Genomic DNA, 23,100 nt, shown 5'->3' on the forward strand with positions numbered 1-23,100 from the left:
AAGCATCTTCATGACATCGTCGACAGATCTTGTGATTAAGCTTCCAACTCAATCGGCCCCTTAGCTATCCTACGGCGGTATGATTTCCACATGGCCTTCATATCGGCATCGCACTTCAACTCAACAACATTGTAACTTACCCGTCCATTAACATCCACGCTCCAATCTTCACGGTACGAGATCTTCCTCATCACTTTGTTATCAGTATCAGGAAACTTTTCATTCAACCAGGATGTCAATGCCTCGAGGTTCCAGAATTCGTCTGGAATGGGAAACTTCACGGGCTTTTTCTTTCCAGTGAAATATACTTCTACGTACACAAAAAATTAAGGAAGAGGCATCTTCAGAATTTGTCGGTGCAATCACTTTTATTCAAACATAAACCAGGAAACATAAATCAGTTCAAACGATAAATTAAACATAACTCATAGTTAAACATTAATTAAACATAAGTCTTAAGTAAACATTAATTAAACATAAGTCTTAATTAAATATAAATTAATCCAAAAGATGAATCAAACATAAGTATAATAATAAAACATAAAATACAACATAAATTAATGCGAACGAAATATGAGTAAAGCCTCAAATAAATCAACATATCGTGAGTCATCCTCATCAGCATCAGTTTGGTGGAGAAATCGATGAATCAACATGGAAACACGAGACCAACTCGGATCAGATGGTCCTGCTTCAAAAGCATGAATTGGAACCTCTCTACGCGCAACACATGGGAGCGCACCAACCTAGGATGTGACACACGATAATACCACTCCAGATATCCATCAACAGTCTCAAATGGAAATGTGGCATCTGCTGTCTCACAGACCACCTCGACGGTGATTTGATCGTAAGCAATCCACTCCACAACAATATAATCATCAGTCATCGTACTAGCAGGAGGTGGGGTGGAATATACTGCTTGTATTCAAACTGACGTAAACATCTTGTACAGAAACCCCTTGTACAGACATATCTCCTAGAAGGGGCGCCACTGTTTGTGATCCTCGAATAGGCATCATATGACATTTGTAGGTGTCAGAGCGTCCAAGATAGGTCTCAGCTCATCTACCTTCATGGCTCCTTGCATGTACGACCATCTCACATCCCTAGGAAGTCTGTGATTCTCAGATGGATTCCAATTCTCTCCTCTCTTTTCATCTGTGGAAAAATACTCATGAATCCAGCACTATTACAAAATTAATACTGTTAGTAAACAAATGTAATAAAAATACAAAAATTAAAATATAAAAAATTAAAATATAATAAATTTAAATAAATACATGTAGAAGAGTAGGATATACACCAAGCTACTTGCAACTGAACATGGGTGCATTTCCAAGATATTTGTATAGGGTAACCAAAGTAGTGGATGCTCAACTGTAAGACTCGTATCTATCCAAGTCTGTAAATAACAATAAATATCGTGCCTCGACAAGCGTAAAAGTCTTGTCGAAAAAAATGGTACAACCCACCAACATCATCAAATATGCTCTGGTCGCATATGCCAAACTACCAGCAGCTCGATACTCCATGAATATGTCGTATAACCATGCCAGATTATAGTAAGCGCCCCTAGAATCACGAACTTATCGGTGAGCATCACTCTGATCCACTATTAAATACTCAATGGAAAGCTCAACAACAATGTCCTCAGTGACATGATCGGGGCTCCATAACACGCCCCTGATGGGCAAGTGTAGCAGACATGAAACATCATCCAAAGTAATGGTCATCTCACCAAATGGCATGTGAAATGATGATGTCTCCATATTCTACCTCTCTATAAATGCGGTAATAAGATATGGGTTTATCTTTGTCATACCTGACTGAGACACCCAACGCTTCATCTCGGTTGGGAGAGCAAGAGGAACCCTCTCCTTAAGCTTAAGCCCGTTCCAGCCACTTTCAGCTCCTTCTTCGCACCTCTTTCCTGAAAATAAATAAAAATCCATATTATAAAATATATAGAATAAATTTCTTTGACTTACATCCTTAAAAAAAAATTATTCGATATAGAATAAATTTCTTTTACTTACCTTACCATACCATAGATGTCGAGCAATATGATGCTCGTACCTCACAAGTGAAGATGTATCTGTAGGCCCTCTCGGAAATCCAACAGGCGGTTGTGGAACGGGTGCAGAGGGACCAGCATGCTCTGTCTCTCCCAACATAAGTGCATCGTCGTGTCGTCCCAAATTTTGGCCAGAAATCCTTCAGTCTAATCCTCGTCTACGCGTCACTTTCAAATTTACAAAAAATCAACATTAAAAAAAAATAAACCGGAAGGCTTTCAAAAATTGTTCCTTTTTTAGTCTGCACGAACCGGAAAGCTTTCAAAATTTGTTCCAGTGTGAGTCACCAGAAACCGGAAGGCTTTTAAAATCTGTTTTGGTATGGGTCTGCACAAACCGGAAGACTTACTTTGGGTGTTCCGATATGCGCTGATATAAACAGTAAAAGTTGAAATTCTTGTTTCGGTGTGTATGTCTGTAAATTGGAAGAGTTTGTTTAAGTGTTCTGATTTGGGTGATTTTTCAGTTTTAGAGAGTGTTTTTTTTAAGTTGGGTGAAAAAGTGAAATTGTGAAGAAAAAAAATATATCTATTTATATGAGGGTATTTTGATAAAAAAAAAAATCGTGTAGAAATATAAGACTAATTGTAAAGATACGAAGTAAAATTTTCTCATAACAGAACTCCATTTGCTTCATGGACAATGGTGAAAATATAAAATTTTGGTTGGACAATTAGTGTGACATACCTTTAGTTCAAATGTTGAATATTCCAAATATATTTCATAATTCTCCCGTTTCTCCTATCATTAATTTCATTGATAACAATTGTGGTATTTTCCCTAAAACCTCATGTTGGTTTTTCTTGATATGCTTAGAATTGTTTCTAATTGCTTCATTCTTTTGATTTTGTTGAGGATATGAGAGCTTGGAATTGCATTGAAACGTGCATTCTCACTTTGAATCATGCTTATGAATTCATTGTCGAACCTAATCCAATTTCCTTGTGCAACATGTTTCCTTGGAATCCTAGTATTCTTTCCTCAAAATCGATGCTTGTTTTGATGGCAATTGTGTTCATTGGAAATCATGTATCTCCAACATTTTCTCCAAATTCAAATTCTTCAATGTTTAACTTTTTTTTTTTACTTTAAACCAGCGGTTTAGTCCGGTTCAGAGGCGAGTTCTGGCATCAAGTGGTTTCATCCCCCTCCCGATCGCAGTTATGGGGGATCAAGTGGTTCTGGCATCAATGTTTAACTTTTTTGTTCTTATGCATTTCAACATCCTCTTGTGACATCTTCAATATGTTGATGTTTTGTGACATCCTCTTGTTCTTGGTTGGCTCAAATGCAACATTGATGGGATGACTATTAAAAATCCGGCTCTTGATGCCTGAGGGGGAAGTTTCATGAATGATAGGATGGAACATTTGTGAAGCTTCGCTTCTTTATTAGGCTGCAAATGTTTTTCTTGCTGAATTAATTGAAACTGTGATAGCTTCTTTATTAGGCTGCAAATGTTTTTCTTGCTGAATTAATTGAAACTGTGATAGCTTAGGAGAAAATTTGAAGAAGGTTTGATTGAAAACAAACTTTTTGATGGTTGTGAAAGCTTTTGATGATGTCTCTTTGATCCCTTGAGGAAGAACTAGATTGTTAAACTGCTTGGTCAGTTTAATTCGATTTTTCATCTTGTTTGATAAGAAATGATTTGGAGAGGTATTTTTCTTTGGCTTGTTGATTATTTCTCAATATATTTCTGTTCCTTGGTTTGGATATTTTTATTGATGTCATCTTTTGCCCACTGTTATAACTTATAAGGTAATGATGAGAAAGCAAAATCATAGCAAAGGGCCAAGCAAAACTCTCTCTACTCCCTTGATGTGACAAATACATGTTGAACAAAAAGGGAAAATTTGTTATCAAACATATTTTCTCCTATGTTTTTATTTTTTTTGTTGAACTTTTTAAAGAGAAACATAATGTGGGACAATCAAGGATTTTAACCCAAGACAATCCAATCTAACAATGTTGACATTACCGACTGACTAGGCTTCTTTTATATTATTATCTTCTTTTATATTATTATCAACTAATACAACACTTCAATTATAAACAAACATCTTAATACAAACTCCTCTTTTGTTTCAGAACATAGGATGTTGTTAATTTGCTAGTTATGCATCAAACTACCATCAGTTACAAATAACCAAAACACTAATTTATCAAAAAAGATTTTGTTTATATTTTTCAAGATAGATTAAATAGACTATTAGCAATAACAAAAATGCATTTCGAAATATATTTCTCATACAAATCTCAACAAGTTAGTCAGCACAAGCACGGATATAACCTAAATTGACAACATATAGTACAGAGTACATGGTGATTTTAGATGTACTTGAGACCAGAGATATATTGTTGCCTAGTAATTATATACTGGGCCAGTGAATATATAACTCCTAAGATACCCAAGATCTTAATCTTGAGAACATCTGTACATGCAATAGGAAGCAGATTAAGGGGCAAAGTTATCCATGGTGGTGAGTCACTCTGTTTCGAATGGCTCCATACGTACCTGGTGAAAATTATGTGACTGGGAAACGTAAGAACAAGGAGTGCCAAATTCTTCACCATAAAAATCCAGTCTGGCCCACCGATTTGAAGACCCCATCCACCAGCATTACCTTGCCAAACATCTTCCCATATGCTATATAAGGCAGTTAAAACAAAGTAGACTGAGATGACAACAGTCACAGGAAAATATCTGTGTTTGTCCCCAAAACCAGCAATGAAATCTGAATCCTGGTTGAGCAGCAGAAGGATAGGAGCCAGGAAAAATATAGAACGGTTTGAGCCACCAGTAAGGTAAACATTCAGGACCAAGCATATAGCAAAGCATAATATTGTGGCGACGTTGCCAACAGAAGGCATCCAGGCTCCATCAGCAGCCATCTTCTTTATTGTAAAAGAAGGAACAGTAGAAGCCCGGCGGTGCTGCGTGAATCTTGCTCTTGGCAGAGAGCTGGCAGATACATTTTGACCAGAATGACTATGTCGAATTCCACTTGAATCAATGACCTTTTCCCGCATAATTGAAGCAAGTTTAAATTTTATTTCCAACGCTATGAGCATGAAAATTGCTGCATATAAACCAAGAAGAGATGTTCTGGCACCCTCAATAGCAAGCAATGTTGTAAGCTGCCTCTCCTCCTCGCCCAAATTTCCTATCTCACTATCTTCGAGAATATTTTTAATTCTCAGTTGGCCCTCCAAAAGATAAGTAACTGGAAAGAGAGCTACAAGTAAAGCAAATACCCAGGGCAAAAGCTTTGTGCTTGAAGCAGAGGGCATATGAGTGAAGATAACAAAAACAGAGGCACAAACCATAGTGACAACAATCAAAACATCCAGAACTACTGCCCAGACAAAGTATTCCGCAGCAATGTAGATACCAAGGGCAAGACCCATAACAATGGAGTAAACAGTCCTTAGTTCAACAATATATTTAATGGGTATGATAGATGTAATGGATGCTAGAGTAAGCAAAATAGCAATAATAATAAGCCAAGATGGCCAGGTAGGCTTCCCAGCTATAAACCCATAAATCGAGATATCATCAGCAGAATGGCGGGCAGTTTTGATAAGGTCCGACTGGTAACTCAGTGACAAAGGAAGAGGTGGCTGCATCAAAATTAAAAGTAGACCAGTTGCAACTACAAGCACCAGACTCCTCTTTGCAGACTGCAGGATAAACAAAAAGCTTAAGGTCAGTCTTTAAATAGCTTACATGAATCGGGAAGGCACGATGTCAACCCTGATTTCTAATTAACTAGCATGAGAGAATACAGGTTTGCATTTGATAATGAGTAGTCCACAGTCCATACTCCAAAACCAAACATCGCAAAACAGTATATTGGATAATTAAACATACCAAAACATGAGAGAAATGAATAGCAACAATTGGAATACAAGCCACTCCAATCAACAGTGTACAGAAGCCCAAAATTAAACCATCGGAAGGAGACCTTCCGTTCCACCACTGGAGGGCTTCAAAAATTGTTTCACGGCAAAACCATACAGATAAGGCAACTACGCTGGCATGCGCATAACCTTGCCATGGTTTCATCCTAGAACCTGTTTTTGACTTATCCCTGCAAAATCCAACAATAATGAAGTACAATGAGGCTGACAATAAAGTGCAGAGGCATAATTACGGTCAAACCCCTCCTCAAACTGACAAAATCCAGAGACTCGCAAAAATTACCTATAAAGAAGTAGTGGGGGGGAAACAGCCAACAAGAGGACAGCTGAAACCCATACAACAGACTTAGATGCAATAAACAACATGGAAAGCTTTGAAGAAAAGAGGCAAGTCAAAATCCAAACAGCTTTTCCTCCAATTCGATGATCCACATATAGCCTTCTCACCAAAGCTAAACCCAATAAAGTTGTCATAACAACCATATAGCTAGGATACATCACCACATCTTCAAATCCATAATAGTAAATGCTGGAGTAACTGAAAAATCGGCTTTCAATGTGGCATAAGAGCAATGCATGGCTTATCAGACTGATCTCAGACAAAAAGTTTATCTTCGAAGGCAGAAGAGTTAAACCAGGAATAGCCATAGCCAGGACAGCATTTGCAACAATCAGCTTACAAAAAGATTTAAGGGACATGCCAGCCAACCAAATATTTAAATCCCAAAAGTTGTGCAGCACAAACCATGTGACCATCAAGCTCCCAAGAACAACAAAAGCAAAGTATGAAGTTAAGCTCTTCTTTTCAAAAAATCGAGCCAAATAAAAGCCAGCAGCTGCAGGCAGGGGCAGGAACTGCAAATCAAGATAGATAATAGATCAATCAGAGTGTAAATGATACGGGTAAATTAATTAAATATTTAACCATCAAAATGAGTAGTGTAATCATGTACCAGAGAAGCCAGTAAACGAAAAATTCAAATAGTTCAGGAAAAACACCGGGAAGTCAGCCAACCAATACAGATATGTCCTGATTAGTTTTTAGGGTTATTTAGTGGGGTGAATCATGAATGTTTAATGATAGTGGATAAAGAAATCACCCGGTAGACAGAAAATCAAGACACAACAGAGTTGATGAGGATATAAAACTAGATACTGCACAATTTAGTGATAAAATGCAAAATGGCACAAATTGAGAAGATATATACCATGGTAAGATTAATGGTAATGGGATAGAATAAAGTGGAATGAAATGACAGTATGAAACTAAATCACATTGCCTTCATTGTATGAAATAGGACAGAATAGAAATGAATATTATTGGATGCATTTTGTTCCATTCCCAAACCAAAGACCCTTCATTTCCCCTGTTACAAATTACAATTTAGGAGGTATAGGATGAAACCAGTCTCTTTCCATTTTTTTCATAAAAATATACAAACGATGGAATTGAAAATTTGTAATTATACTCCAATCCAATCAATTTCATTTAAATCACCATCTAATATCCTAAGAAACCTGCAAATCTTGTTTTTAGTTTCTGATTATTCTCTACAACAAAGTCGACAAAATAGTAATTCCTAGCTTGAGTCAGACAAAAGAAGTAGAAATGTAAAATTATGAAATCTTAACACTAGATAGAAGATATTAGGGGTTATGTCTATTTAAGAATCTATCATAAATATTCATGTTGTAAAAAACGAATAAGGCTTGATTCCAATAAAATCATGATCATAAAAAGTATTTAAATATATATAGTTACTTCCATAACAAGAGGAGCACTAGCACTAGCCTAGCACGTACACGTAACCACTAGGAGCAATAGAAGTACCAGGAACAATAGATGACATTTTCCTGACACCCAACATGAAGAACCAACAACCAAAAAACAGCTAATGATAAACAACATCAAACGAGTATCACAGCTGGAATCAGTCCAAGCTCTCACAAAGGCCGAGAGAATCCTGCACAAACCAGAAACATGGAAAGACGTAAACCCCATGGGCCACCAGAAACAGCTTAGTTTAAGCTCCACAACCACAAATGATGTAACACTCAAGATGTGTAGTCCAGACGACAGCACAAACGAGGTTGTATAGACAATGTCACACCGTCAAAGCAATAGGGTTCAAAAGGAAAAGATTCAAAGAAGAATAAACCAGCATTTTGACCTCTTCGAGTATGGGACATTATAGGTCTAGTCTTTGAAAGAAGGGAAATTTAATAAATAAAGTCCAGTTACTTAACATTAACAGACCTGCTCACCTGACACATTAAATACTCTGTTGCATCTATGCAAGTATAATATGTGGCATTTGTCTCTGTTATGGATTAAAATAACCTAAATAACCTCAGTCATGTCCCTCTTTTTCAACCTCTAACAAATACCACCTTCATCAATGCAACCATCCTCCACTTTTCCAAATCAAAAGATGTTCCACTCACTCAGGTAGGGTGTGTTCTCTTCTATCTCCCTTTAATACTTTGAAGACATGGACTTCATGCATGAGACTATCCATTTCTCTTTCTCTCGTTGTTTCTTTCTCAATATTGATTTCTAAGACCACCCTACAATTCTGGACCCCTTCTTTCACCTTCCATATTTGTAAGCTTTTTTCTTGCATCATCTTTACATTTTCGATAACCTTACATACCCCTAATAATTCACCTTAAAAAAAATTTTAAGGCCATAAAGCTAAAAGGCTTAGCTTGCTAAAAATTCTGAAGCCACCAATCCTACACCAACAAACTTCTGAAGTGAAGCTAAAAAATTCTATATATCAAAGTAATAAATAGTGCCATTATGGTGAATGGGGAAGTTTTACAGCACTATCAATTCTTGAGCGGAAGCTAAAAAACAATTTAAGCAAAGACAACATCAACAATTGAACCATTCAATATATAGCTCTAAGTTATGTTTTATAAGCCTTTGCTTTTCTAGCTGCCCAACACATTAGAAGATTGAAGGGATCTGAAAAAAGGAGAGTGCTTATCAAAGGAACTGGTGAAGATGGTTGAATGTGCCAGAGGTTGGAGAAGAGTCGTGTGACTCAAGGTGTTTTGGTCATTGTAGTCCCTAACAGAGAAAGATGCCACATATTACAACACATAAAAAATCTAATCAGGCACATAACATGAAGCAGAAAGTAATGAACTTTAGCATAGAGCCTCAATTGATTGACAGCAGCTTTTTTGAATAAATAAAAAAGTCCTTTCAAGAACTACAATTAAGTGACATAGCACTACATTTTCAAGTTACAAAACTGTGGTTTTACTCATCTGAAGCAGGTTAATTTAGACTGAGAGAATACAAGATGTCATTGTTTAACTAAGTGTGTGAGTAATTTCTGGCAAGATGGGTTTAAAGAAGATCGGAACACTGACAGGTACCTATTATTGAATTCAGCCACACTCTTTTATAAGCTTGCAGCTCGTTGGATATGTTCACTCATGGTAGCTTCATCATGTGCTACCGTGTGACTCACAAGAAACACAACTGTTCCCAACTACTCGTGTTTATAAATACTAAGCACATTGCAAGTCACAAACAAACATCATATTTCAATTGCTTACTACCGTTTTACTACCATGCACCACAAAGCTCAGCCTTAAATATATCTGTCAAAGTTTTAACTATCATACTAAGATCTACTTGACTACCTAGCATGTTTACATTATCAGTTTCAACTCAACGCTTACAGTCTCTTACAGGCACATCAAAGAAGGACCAGAAAACTGACTGAATTGCTCCTTTTTAGCAACAAATTTTTTAATATTTTACAGGATTCATCCAACCCAAGAATAAAGGACAACTATAATTCAAATATAGAATCATATATAGAATCAAATAGCTCTACCACAAATAAACAAATTTGAATTCCATTGAAGCAAGAAATCTCAAAAGTAAGTCAAAACCTACTCACCAGTACAGGGTATCCAACAACAACAGCTCCAGCAGCACTGACAACAATGGCAGAAGTAGTGAAAGCAACCGAGCTCAGCGCATCAGAAACCATACCCATAGAATAAGCCCCACCAGCAGCCGCCCCACCAAGCATAGTAATAGTAACCAGAACATAATTCAACGGCGGCGGAACCTGAATATACCTCCCAAACGAATGAAAAACAACCCTAACCTCCAACGCAATCACAACAAAAACCAAAGCAACAAAACCATTCACTAGCCTTATACTATGCAAATGAGCAGCATTATCAGAAACCCACCAGAGAGCACCTCTAGTAGAAGCATAAAGCTGAAACAAAAACGGAATAAAGAAAAGCAAAACAAGGTCACAGAACGAAGCGTACGAAGACAAAACAACCGAGTAATGCGTAGCGAGATGAAAACAAAGCGGAACAAAAAGCAAATAGAGAGTGTGAATGCAACTCTCCAGAGGACCAAGTATGAAACTATCTTTCGGAGCTTCACCGCCGTGAAACCTAGCATGATGATTAATCTTAAACGACGAAAGCCTCGGAACAGAGTAAAGCCAGTAGAAAAAACAATTAAACGCCATGAGGTAATAAGCGGAGTTGTTAATTCCGACGGCGGAAACAGCCGCCCATGTGAATAGCGAGGAGGCGGTGATCGGGAGGCAGGCAAAGAGGAGACGTTCGAGCGCGGCGACGACGGTAGGGTTTTCGAGGAGGAGGAATTTGAATTGTAAAGAAGACCAGATTCCGATGAGGAAGGTGGTGTGACCGCAGAGGAAGGAAGCGAGGATGGTTAGGGTTACGGAGGAATTGAAAGTGGAGTAGAGAGAAGGTGAAGCGGTGAAGAAGAATGAGAATTGAGCGAAGATGAGTGAAATCCAGACGGAGAAGAAGGAGGCGGGTTTGAAATTGAGGGAGTCGATGATGTAGGAGATCATGAGGCCGACGATGAGAGTGGCGGCGACGGTGGAGCCGCCGAGGTCGAGGAGGAAGAAGGCGGAGGGGATGAGGGAGATTGCGATGAGGTGGTTGTGGGAGAAGGTGGTAGGGTTTTTGAGAGATCTGGAGGAGGAAGATGAAGATGAGAAAGAGGATGAAGATGGTGATGGTGATGAAGGGAATTCATTGTTGGTGGTGAATCGAGAAATGGATTCTCTGGAGTTAGGGTTAGGGTTTGAGGAGGGGGGTGAAGAGATGGAAATGTAGGGACGGAGTGAACGGGGTTGAAGCATTTTGGGGTCTGTGTTGACTCAGACGGAGCTCGTTGGGACACTCTGAAGAGAGAAGAGAAAACCCGTAGTAGAGAAGAAGCTGATAATTCGTAACTGAAACGGTGGGTGTGATTGTCGTTTTGGTGTTTGTTGGATTTGGGTTGGGTTAGTTGTGGAATTGCGGGCTTGTTAGGCTTGGTGGGTTTTTATGGAATGAAGATGAAAAGAATCTACATGCCACCCCCTTTTCTATCTGCCACTTTCCCAATTTACAATTTACAATATTTCTAAAATATCTTATATTATTAATTCAAAAATTTTACTATTTTTTAAAAGAAAATTATTGTTGCAAAAAATAACTAAAAAGTAAATTTTCGTAGCTTTTAACAAATTTTCAGTACTTTTATTTATACGATACCGAAAATTATTAGATTTTCAAAAGTTTCTGGTATCTATTTACCAGGAATTTCAAATTTCCGGTGCGATTTACTGGGAATTTTAAATTTCTGATACTTTTACAGAACTCATTATCCCTTACCAGAAATTTCCCAAATTTCCGTTCGCTATCGGAATTTTCAAATTTCTGGTGTGTACCGGAAATTTCTTTAAACGTGAAATTTCCGGAATGGCAAATGAAGTTTTATATCTTTGCGGTTCTAAACCAGAAGCTTCAGATTCTTCTACGGATTCTTTCAGTGATCTTACGCAGTACTTCGTGACATATACGGTATATTTACCTTACTCATACACAATTTTTTGTTGTTTTTATCAATTAATGCAGTTATGTGATTGTACGTTTTTGAGATTGTCGGATTTTTGAATCACGAGATAAGGTTCTAGAATTGGCAAGTGCTATTGGAAGAACTCATGGTGTTGCTGTTGTTACAATTCGATTCGATTCTGCTTGTGGAATGCGAGGGAGGAAAGATAAATTCATAATGGGCAGTGACCGAGGAGGAAATTACAAAAAAAAATGAAGCTACGGCCCTTTCTGATGGAAATTCTACTATGAGGCTTAGATGCCCATTTAGGCTGAGATCTGCTCCGAGTGATATTGGTTGGAAGGTGGTGGTTAAATGTGGGTTGCATAAACATATACTAGATAAGAATATGTTAGGTCATGACATCTTGGGGCATCTAAAAGATGATGAAAGAAAGTTTGTGAATGACATGACGAAGTACAATATGGCACCAAGGTACATCGCGTCTGTTTTTAAAGACAAAGACCCGGAAAATCTCACGAGTATTACCCAGATATATCGAGCTAGAGCAACCTACAAAGTGGGCAAGAGAGGTGCGCTGATAGAAATGCAAATGTTATTGAGCCTTATTCACCAAGAGAAATACATGTGTTGGTCTATAAATAAGGATAATTCAGATATTGTGGTTGATATCTTCTGGAAACACCCCGACTATGTCAAGTTGTTGAATATGTTTTCTCTGGTGTTGATTTTTTATTGCACGTTGTCACACCTCAAAATTTGTCCATCATATTTTGACTCAAATCACTTTCAAGGACTCAACACTATGCAAGAATTGGGCACATCTACTTGTCTCCTAAGCAATAAGCCACAACTAGGGTTTTGTTTCTCTCAAGGTCAAATCAAGTTTTAAGACCTCAAATAGGTCTCATGGCCTCTCATATGCTTCAAAGGATCCTCATGCTAAGTTCCAAGCTCTGATTCCCAATATTGCTCAGTCAACTGCTCAAATGATCAATAGTCGACTAGTTTGACCTGAAAGTCAACTATGGTCAAATTACAGTCAAAACTCCTGATTTTTTGTCAACATCAATATTTTGAAGTCACATTCATCATTTGATCAAATATTGATCATGATTCATCAAGGAAAGCTTAGAAATCATCCAAAATTAAAGTTACTAGATTAGGGTTTCTAGGAGAAAGTCAACCCAACTTTGACTGATCATATCTCTCTTATGCTTCATCAGAAATTTCCCAACCAAATCTCAATTTTAGTGAAATTGAATTCTCTACAACTTTGTCTCTATAAAGCCAAGGCAAAAAATGCTTCATTTGAGAGATAGGAGCCAAAACATTACGGGTATTTTTGAAAGTCAACCGAAAGCTGTTTTTTGTCAAAGCCAATATCATCAAGATAAAATCTCTAAATACAAAAAAGGTTCCAAAGTGACTTACAGAGGACATCTTGGTCTTTCCAAAAAGTTCTATAACATTTTCATATGACATATATTGAGAGAGTTATGACTTGTTGAAGTTGGCAAATTTTTGAAGAAATACATGAAGCAAACAAGGATCAAAATGGATTTTTTTGCAAAGAAGCCCAATCTGTTATGATTCAATCTTGATTCTCAAGCCATCAAGGAGATCTAATCCCAATGCCATGAATTTCTAATTTTTATTTTATTTTATATTGATTTTTATTCATTTTAAAAATGATATAAATCAAGTAATTAGGATAATAATCAAAGATTTGATTGGAGAGAGTATTTTAACCAAATCCAATCACCAATTAAACAATATATTTGACTTAAGTTCGTGGAAATTGAGATTGGTGAGAGAATGAGCAAATTGGCCAATTTTAGAAAAAATTGAAAATCAAGATTCATCAATTTCCAATTCAGGATTCAGTGGAGATTTGATTCAAGTTATGACCTAAAATTCATCTACTATATATGGACAAGGAATCCTAATGAAAAAAGGACAAATTTCTGCAGCCAAAAACCACAGTGAAGCTCTTAAAAATTCAAGAAAAGTGAATGATCAAATTCAAGATTGGAGGCTAATTCAAGGCATCTTAAAGATTCAAGCACGTTCCTGAAGGTGTTCTGAAGTTGTACCAATCGTTACAAGGCCCTGAATCATCAAGAACGCACACCTAGAAGTCACGGTTTGGCCAAAAAAATTTAATCTCGATTTCATAATTTGGTGCATTATAAATGAATTTGGATTGCATGATTGTGTTTATCGTGATGCTATGTGTGGTTCTGGAAGTTTAATTGCGTTTATTTGCTTGTATGGAGAATCCGCCATTAATAGGGTTTGAAGCTTCAATTTGGGGTTTTACATTTAAGGTAAAATTAGGCCAAACAAAGGACACCACCATGCTCAGGGGATCAAAATGAGTTGATCCATGGTTTCACTTTGAATTTCTATTGCGTATTTTGCTATTTGTGTTTGGCAGGGGCTACGGAAACGAAACCAAACTGTGGGTAAAAGTCACAGGGCTAAGACGACGGCTGGAGGAAGGAGACGAGGACGTGTCACTCCCCCATTGGCCAGTTCACGCGCACGCAGAATTTTGAAATCAACATGATCCAGCGCATACTCGTCCACACACGTACGATGTGTCTTCATGCTTCCAGCCGTTGGATCAAAGGCTCCCCAGATCCAGCGCTCCTAAATACGTTGGTGCACCATGGACTCCCCCAGGTGCGCCACACAAGATCAGACGTCAGGTTTTTTTAAATTTTTTTATTGTTATTTATATAATCCTTTTATTTTTCTTTTCTTTTTTTACTACACTTAATTCAAATATAGGTTTAACAAATAATTTTAATTTAAACTTTAATTAATAATTTTAATTTAATTTTAATTTTTAATTAGGTTAGTTAATTTTAACTAATAAGATAATTTAGGTTTCAATGTTTTAATTAGGATAAATAAAATAATAATTAGGTTTAAATTAAATTATAATTAGGTTTTTAGTTTAGCCTTTAATCAGGAAACTATAGATAACTCAAAAGGTATGTATTGTCCATTAACTTACCCTTGGGTTTTTTACCCTTAGATTTGTACCCTTAGGTTTTTTAGCCGTAAGGTCTTTAACAGTAATTTTATTGTTAGGTTTGTTCACTAATCCTCAAGATTTTAATTTTAGTTTTAGGTTTGTTCACTAATCCTCAAGATTTAGAATTTATCACCATAAAAACATGTATCCCTTATTTTCTTTCAAGGCGCGATTTATCTTTTCATCTCATATTCCATTGATTGTCGAATGCCCTCTGTTTAATTTTATCCTCTTATTTTTTGCTTTTATTTAATATGCATTTTATTTAAATTTTTTCCTTTATTTCAATTATTTAATTTTCTGTCATTTAAAATTCTAGAAAATGTGTATAGGTCGCAATAAGTTTTCTTGTAATAGTTTAGGTTTATAATTTTTTCCTTTTAAGTTTTCTGCCTTTTCCCCTGTTTGGTTTGTAATTCCCCCTCCCCGAAGTCTTGTAATAGCGTATGAACTCTTATTTATGCCTTTATTTTATATTAATTGCGTGGTTAGTAAAGTAGGGAGTGGTAACCTCTAAATTGAATTTAGCTCGCCTAATACAAGATAAATATCTAAATCGAATTCACATGATTGTCGCACCCACACACCTTTAGGGTAATCCATATTATTCTGCCTTTTTCGATCAAAAATAGTCAAAGTCCCTCAGATGTAGGGATACCTTAGCTTGCTGCCTACGAAAAATCATCATAAAAAGATCATAGTCCCTTCGAGTTGCCTACGATTTAAAAATAATCTTGTCCCTTGATGTTGCATCGATAAATGATGATTGTCCCTTCAAATGCTAAAGTATCCTTACTGGTTGCCTAAATGATTATTCTCATCCTTTCCTAAGACTTCCTACCCTTCTTATGGTATGGATAGACTTATGGCAAACGATGACCCTCGATGACCCTTTACATCCAATGAAAGGACTACCTATCCTTCTTATGGTATGGATAGCCCTTTCAAACGAAAGACTTAAAGAACAAGAAAGACGAACTTAGGGTAGGTAGTTCTTAATTGCTTGCTCAAATCAAACATTCAAAATGATTTTCACACTTCCTTTTCAAAATGATTTCCAAAAGGCTACACTTATTTACAAGTTAAAGTCCTTATTCAAAATCTTTTCTAATCACACACTACATTTTTTCAAACACTTCAAACAAAGTGAGCTAAGCGATTAAGAGCCCGTGGATAATCATGGATACAAAGGGTGCTTACACCTTCCCTTTGTATAACATACCCCTCGAACTCAATCTCTTTTTAAAAGGTCTTTCTTGTTCTTTTTGCCTTTCCAATTGGATAAAATAAAAGTCGGTGGCGACTCTTGCTATCCGCAACATTTCAAAAAGTCAGTTCTCCCACCGTATTACACACGTACAAGACAAACAGGTTAGAATATTAATATTAACTTCTCCTATCTTAAAAATATGTATAGTGATATTGTTTGTGAATAATTTTTTTAATCATGCAGGTAACGGCTACCACTGCTTGAGATTGTTGGTGTTACATCAACAAAATTGATGTTTTCAGTTGCTTTTGCATATTTGAAACATGAAAGGGATGAGAACTTCACATGGACACTAGAGAGACTCAAGGAGTTGTTCTATTATGAGAAGTTGCTACCAGATGTCATGGTGACGGACCGGGAACTTGCATTAATTAATGCCATTGATTATGTGTATCCAAATGCGTCTTATTTACTGTGTACGTTTCATATTTCAAAAAATGATAGCATGAAATGTAAAGACTATGTCAAATCAGAAAGACAAGAACATGTCATGGACAAATGGAACAACATGATGTATTCAAATACATAAGACGAATTTGATGTACATCTCAACCACTTCGAGAGTGTCTGTGGTGATATTCTGTCATCTGTCAAGTATGTGAAAGAGACATGGTTAACACCATATAAGGAAAGATTTATTGTTGCATGGACTAACAGAGTCACTCATTTAGGGAACATAACATCAAACAAGTACATTCTAAAATAAAATATGTTTATGTTTTCTATTTGTTAGTTGTTTATTTAATGTGTCTATGATTTCTAAGGTGGAGTCTGCACACTGGAGACTGGAGAACATGTTGACGACAACTCATGGTGATTTATGTGCAAGTTGAGAGGCTGTGAACACAATGTTCAAGTTGTAGCTAGGTTCCATAAAAGTGTTATTTCAAAAAAGTATCGTCAACATTGAGCATCGGTATAACACTCCATTCTATTCTAAATTGCACAATTTTGTTTCAAGACAGTGTATACAAATCATGGGAAAGAAACTAGAAAGAGTCAAATTTGTTGGTGCGCAAGCAGAGGTGTGGTTGTTACATTAGAACAACACATGGGTTACCGTATGCGTGTGAGCTCGTTGGCTACCAGATTCTAGGCATACCTATACCTTTGAAATCTATTCATGTGTTTTAGATAAAATTACAAATTTCAGAATATGATGTGAGTCTTGACGAGGGGACGTGGGATTAAGAAGAGAAGTGCGAAGAGTTGAGGTGACAATTCAATACTATGGATATTGTGGGTGAAAGGGCGTTGAAGAAAAAATTTTGTGATATTGTGTATCCATCCATATCTTCAGTGTGTCCATTGTCGGTGAAATACAAGTCAAATAGAGAAGTTAAGAAGAGTAGAAAAGGGGAATAAAGTGATGTGCATCGTGATCGAAGTCAGTGAGAATATGCTGATGCTTCGTAGGGGAGTCAGACTACAAAGAGATCATGCACACAACCAAGTGGAAGTCAATCTTCAACCATGTCGATTGGTAAGCAACCTTATATCAATTTTGCAAAAACCAAATACTTGTCACAGTTTCCTGCTTTCTATCATCCATACATCGATGACATTATTGATGTCGAAACAGATGGAAATTATGGTTTCCGTTGTATTTCATTTGCCTTAGGATGAGGGGAAGATGCATGTTATGATGTTCGAAGACAACTGCATACTCAAATCCAGCAACACGCGGATTTGTTTTCCAAGTTGTTCTATGATATTGTCTCTGATGTTAGTAATTCATTACTCGTAAAACACCTGGATTTTTAGGATAACGAGAAATGGATGACGATTCCTAATATGGGTTACCCTGTTGCTTCTAAATACTGTGTTGTGTTTGTTTCTCTTTCCATGTTAATGAACATAACATTTTTCCCACTTCTCATAGCTCCAACCACATACACGAGTTGACATACGATCATTGTTGTTGGTTTTATCAACGGTAATCATTGGATTCAGATAAAGTTGAGATCCAATTGTCCACTACCTCCCGTCACTGGTCGTTGGAGGAATAATTGTTCTAATAATGCAAAAGCATGAGAATCAGCATATGCGGGTCGGTTTAGACACTGGGAAGAATTGACTGTAAAGTCAGACATTAGGAAAAATGTTTCCAAGGATGCAAAAACAGTTGTGATGTTGTAATGATAGATATGTATAACATTTATTTTATTTATATATTAAGACGATTCGTTATTTTACAGACATTTATGATATGTTATTCAAGTTTTTAAAAAAATTAAGTCCCAATATTACCGGAAATTTGAAATTTCGGGTATTTTTATTTTACTGGAAATTTAAATTTTTTGGTAGTTTTATACACTGAATTCATATCGGAAATTTGAAATATCCAGTAAAATTTCCGGTATTAATATTAACATGTGTTACGTACCGGATATTTCAAATACTCGGTACTGGAAATTTATATTTTCGGTAAGGATTATCATGCGCAGTAATTTGGTAAACCCAACCAAATATCTAGTACATTTATGATTCGGTACTTCTTCGAAAAAAATTATTGGATTTTTCGAAAAATCTGTTACCTCATTTTCGAATAAATAAATAAATTTTATATTATCGGAAATTTCTGATAAATTACAGCACTTTTCAAATTTTATCGGAAATTTTAGGTAGTATAAAAAATATTTGAAAAAATTTATACCGAAAATTTCGTTCTTGCCACTCGCAAAATCTGTTCAAGGACAATTTAAGAATTAAGAAAAATTGAGGGGTATTAGACATGATTTGGAGGGTGGAATGTTAAATCCACCACATACTTAAACCTTTCATCCTCTGAATTTTTCATAATATTCAAAATATTCTTCTCAAAACTTAATCAAAAAATAGCGTACTAAAAATTCGGTGGTGCAATTGTAAAATTAAATAGAAATAGAAATATTCGATAGTTAGATTTTTATAGATTGAAATAGAGAGACATTTTCACTTCAATTGCAATTTGGCGAGATGAGCATTACTCTAAACAACGTCTCTTGTTGACTTCACCTACTCTTCAACGACGTGTTCTTGAGCCCTCGAGATGTCACTGAAGCAGTTGTTGTTAAACTTGGTGTTGATTATTTAGCAGTGTCACATAGTGACACAATATAACATGTTCGTAGCTGCAGGTGTTTATTATAAGTTGGAGTGGTTATACAACTTATTTAAAGATCATCGAGTTGTTTGTAGATGGGAATGTGCGACCAAAACGTATATGCTGATGTTGGTGGGTTTCATAATTTTTGTCGCCAAGACTTTTACGCTTTTCAAAAGGCATGATATCTATTACTATTTACGGACTTGGAAAGAAGTATAGAATACAATTAGGGAGCAACTACATTGGTTACCCTTTACAAATATCTCAGAGATGCTTCCATGTTCAATTACAATCAGCTCGGTGGATATCCTACTCTGCTACTAGTATTTATTTATTTTTATTTAATTTAATTTAGTTTATTTATTAAATTTGTTTATTAATTTTGTAACAGTGCTGGATTCATGAGTCTTTTCCAACAATTGGAAAAATATGAGAGAATTAGAAAGCATTTGATAATTGTGGACTTCCTCGAGCTATAAGATGGTCCTATAAGCAAAAAGTCTTGAAGGTGGATGAGTTGAGACCTATTTTGGACGAGTTGACACCTACTGACGTCATATGGCACCCATTTAAGGATCATAGAATATGGCGCCAATTTGACGAGTTATGTCTGTACATAGAGTGTTTGAAGTGGGGTGACACAATTGTTCCTTACTTACATAACAAATGTATACGCTAGTTTGGATATATGCAGTATGTTCCACCCTACCTCCTAGTTATATGACGATTGATTATATTGATGATGAGTAGATTGGTTACCATTAGAGCATCGTTGATGTGATATGTCTAACACCATTGACCACCTTTCCATGTGATACATATGTTGGATACCCGAAGTGGTATTATCATGTTTCACATCCTCGTGTGGTACTGCCCCCTCGTGATACGCCAAGAGAGGTGTCAGTTCTTGCTTACGAAGCAAGACCATCTGATCCGAGTTGGGCTCGTGTTTCTACCTTGCTTCGTCATTATCTTCAACAAGTTGGTGCTGACGAGGATGAATTATTGTTTGCGTATTTATTTGAAGCTTTGCACATTTCTCGTCCACATTGATTTATCTTTATATTTTAGACTTATTTGATTTTTATTACATATTTATAGAGAAATTCTATACATGCAACAAAAAAATTGTAAGATGCAAATCGGACGACTTGATACAAGTGTTCCAGTTAACAAAAAATCAAACCAGATTATCTTGTCTACAAGAGTTACGATATACATAAACGTGCAAAGTAGAACTCATTTGGCAAGTGTTTCGATATATTAAAATTTTTAAACCAAAATCAAAACTCTTTTTGCTAATCTTTCGAAAGTTATTTATATGTAAACCAAAACTCATTTTACAAGTGTTCCGGTTACAAAAATAAATACCGAAATTTATTTTCAAATTCTATCCATATTAAAATTTTACTCTATATATTACTATTTTCACCCAATATTTGCATATACACCCTTCACCCTTTTCTATGTATTCCGGAGATTATTTCCATAGCATAACTATCTAAAAATACCCGATATCTATAATATTTAATTAAGATCAAATTTAAATAGAAAATGACATAAATAAAAGAACAAAACTAAAATAATGCTTTTAACTTCTTATCAATCTTATCAAGGGTTAAATATGTTTAAAGTCTCTCATCTAAATTTTGTTAATGAATCATTCTTCTAAATTTTGGAATTTTAACATTTGATCCCTCCTGCAACTTAATGATGTTTTTTACAACTTGACAACTGAATTAGCGACGATTTTTAGCAACGTTTACTGTTTAGTGACTAAACTAACGACGATTTTAATTGGAGAGACCAAAAATTAAAATTCCTATCTTTAAAAGACACTAATCTTTAACAATTTTTTTAAAAGAATGAAAAATAAAAATGACTAACTTTAAAAACACTTGAAACATATTTCTATTACAAATATAAAAACCACGTTTAAAATGTGTGAAAAAACAATATTTTGTAACAAAGCGATGTCTTTTCATAAGGAAAAAAAGGTAAGAACATGACTTTATACACTATATTATTCTTTTGATATTTATTGGTAAATTCTTAAAAATGTTCATATACAAGGAAGAATATGACTTAGGTTTATCTGATTTTATTTTTCTTTTCCTTATAGGTTTCCTATATTGATTTTATGTTTTTTTTTTAATTTTTAAATTACTTATTTTAAAGTTCTACTTATTGGATTATTGGAAGTAATTTTACACGAAATGTTTCAGATATTAAAGTGAATACTATCTCTTAGTTAAAATCAGAACCTTGATAAATAACTTATTTTTAATTAAAAACTAGTAACAAACCCGTGCATACGCACGGGTTCTGTTCGGTTACGCGAATTTGGATACATCATTGATTTTAAAAAAAAAATGTTAAAAAAAATTAGATTAATAATTGATTATTTCATATATAAAAATATTTAGATCAATAATATATTTTTTGTATACTAAAATATTTAGATCAATAATATATTTTTTTCCCGTGGTGGCAAAAAATCAAATAAGGATATTTTGGACTTTTCCACAACCATTAATTTTCTTATATTATAGATTGATAGATTTTTTTTGGAAGAAAGAAGTGAGAAAGTGATGAAAGAGAAAAAAAATAGAGAATAGAGAGAGATTTGATAAGTTTGATCAAATATAAGAGTTTTATTATTTTAATAATAAATTTAATAACTTTATGGTACAAAGACAAAAAACCACAATTTTAATGTGGTGGCAAAAAATCAAATAAGGATATTTTAGACTTTTCCACAACCATTAATTTTCTTATACTATAGAATGATAGAATTTTTTTGGAATAAAGAAGTGAGAAAGTGATGAAAGAGAAAAAAAATACAGAATAGAGAGATATTTGATAAGTTTGATAATATATAAGAGTTGTATTATTTTAATAATAAAATTAAGAACTTTATGGTACAAAGACCAAAAAACCACAATTTTAATGTTGTGGCAAATAATCAAATAAGGGTATTTTGGACTTTTCCACAACCATTAATTTTCTTATATTATAGATTGATAGATTTTTTTTGGAAGAAAGAAGTGAGAAAGTGATGAAAGAGAAAAAAATAGAGAATAGAGAGAGATTTGATAAGTTTAATAAAATATAAGAGTTGTATTATTTTAATAATAAAATTAAGAACTTTATGGTACAAAGACCAAAAAACCACAATTTTAATGTGGTGGCAAAAAATCAAATAAGGGTATTTTAGACTTTTCCACAACCATTAATTTTCTTATATTATAGATTAGAGATTGATAGTTTTTTTTTTAAAGAAAGAAGTGAGAAATTGATGAAAGAGAAAAAAATAAAGAATAGAGAAAGATTTGATAAGTTTGATAAAATATAAAAGTTGTATTATTTTAATAATAAAATTAAGAACTTTATGGTACAAAGACCAAAAAACCACAATTTTAATGTGGTAGCAAAAAATCAAATAAGGGTATTTTAGACTTTTCCACAACCATTAATTTTCTTATATTATAGATTGATAGATTTTTTTTGGAAGAAAGAAGTGAGAAAGTGATGAAAGAGAAAAAAATAGAGAATAGAGAGAGATTTGATAAGTTTGATAAAATATAAGAGTTGTATTATTTTAATAATAAAATTAAGAACTTTATGGTACAAAGACCAAAAAACCACAATTTTAATGTGGTGGCAAAAAATCAAATAAGGGTATTTTAGACTTTTCCACAACCATTAATTTTCTTATATTATAGATATCTACATATTTATATATTTTGTTTGTTTCCAATGTACTTCACTTTTTTTTAACATAATCATGTGTTTAATTATGTATTTAAATTAAACTAGTTAAAAATT

The 23,100-nt window shown here is 34.8% G+C and overlaps 1 protein-coding gene across 1 annotated transcript; it reads right to left on the reverse strand.

Moving 5' to 3' along the window:
* Positions 1-4,285: 4,285 nt before the first annotated feature.
* Positions 4,286-11,301, reverse strand: LOC131608713 (uncharacterized). The gene is made up of 4 exons (XM_058880230.1): positions 9,926-11,301; positions 6,286-6,857; positions 5,953-6,172; positions 4,286-5,762 (listed from the first exon to the last, which is right to left on the reverse strand). The coding sequence occupies exons 1-4, from the start codon at positions 11,165-11,167 to the stop codon at positions 4,410-4,412; spliced, it is 3,387 nt and encodes a 1,128-aa protein (XP_058736213.1). The 5' UTR covers positions 11,168-11,301; the 3' UTR covers positions 4,286-4,409.
* Positions 11,302-23,100: the final 11,799 nt, after the last annotated feature.

The sequence above is a fragment of the Vicia villosa genome, linkage group LG6 (genome assembly GCF_029867415.1).
Source record: "Vicia villosa cultivar HV-30 ecotype Madison, WI linkage group LG6, Vvil1.0, whole genome shotgun sequence".
Lineage (NCBI taxonomy): Eukaryota > Viridiplantae > Streptophyta > Magnoliopsida > Fabales > Fabaceae > Vicia > Vicia villosa.

What these genes read in the sequence shown, in the direction of transcription:
- LOC131608713 (XM_058880230.1), bottom strand. Translation starts at nt 11,167, where the DNA reads ATGCTTCAACCCCGTTCACTCCGTCCCTACATTTCCATCTCTTCACCC. An exon ending in TTGTTGGATACCCTGTACTG is followed by an intron (nt 6,858 to 9,925) that starts GTGAGTAGGTTT and finishes CTTGATTTGCAG; the next exon opens with TTCCTGCCCCTGCCTGCAGC. An exon ending in TTCATTTCTCTCATGTTTTG is followed by an intron (nt 5,763 to 5,952) that starts GTATGTTTAATT and finishes TTTATCCTGCAG; the next exon opens with TCTGCAAAGAGGAGTCTGGT.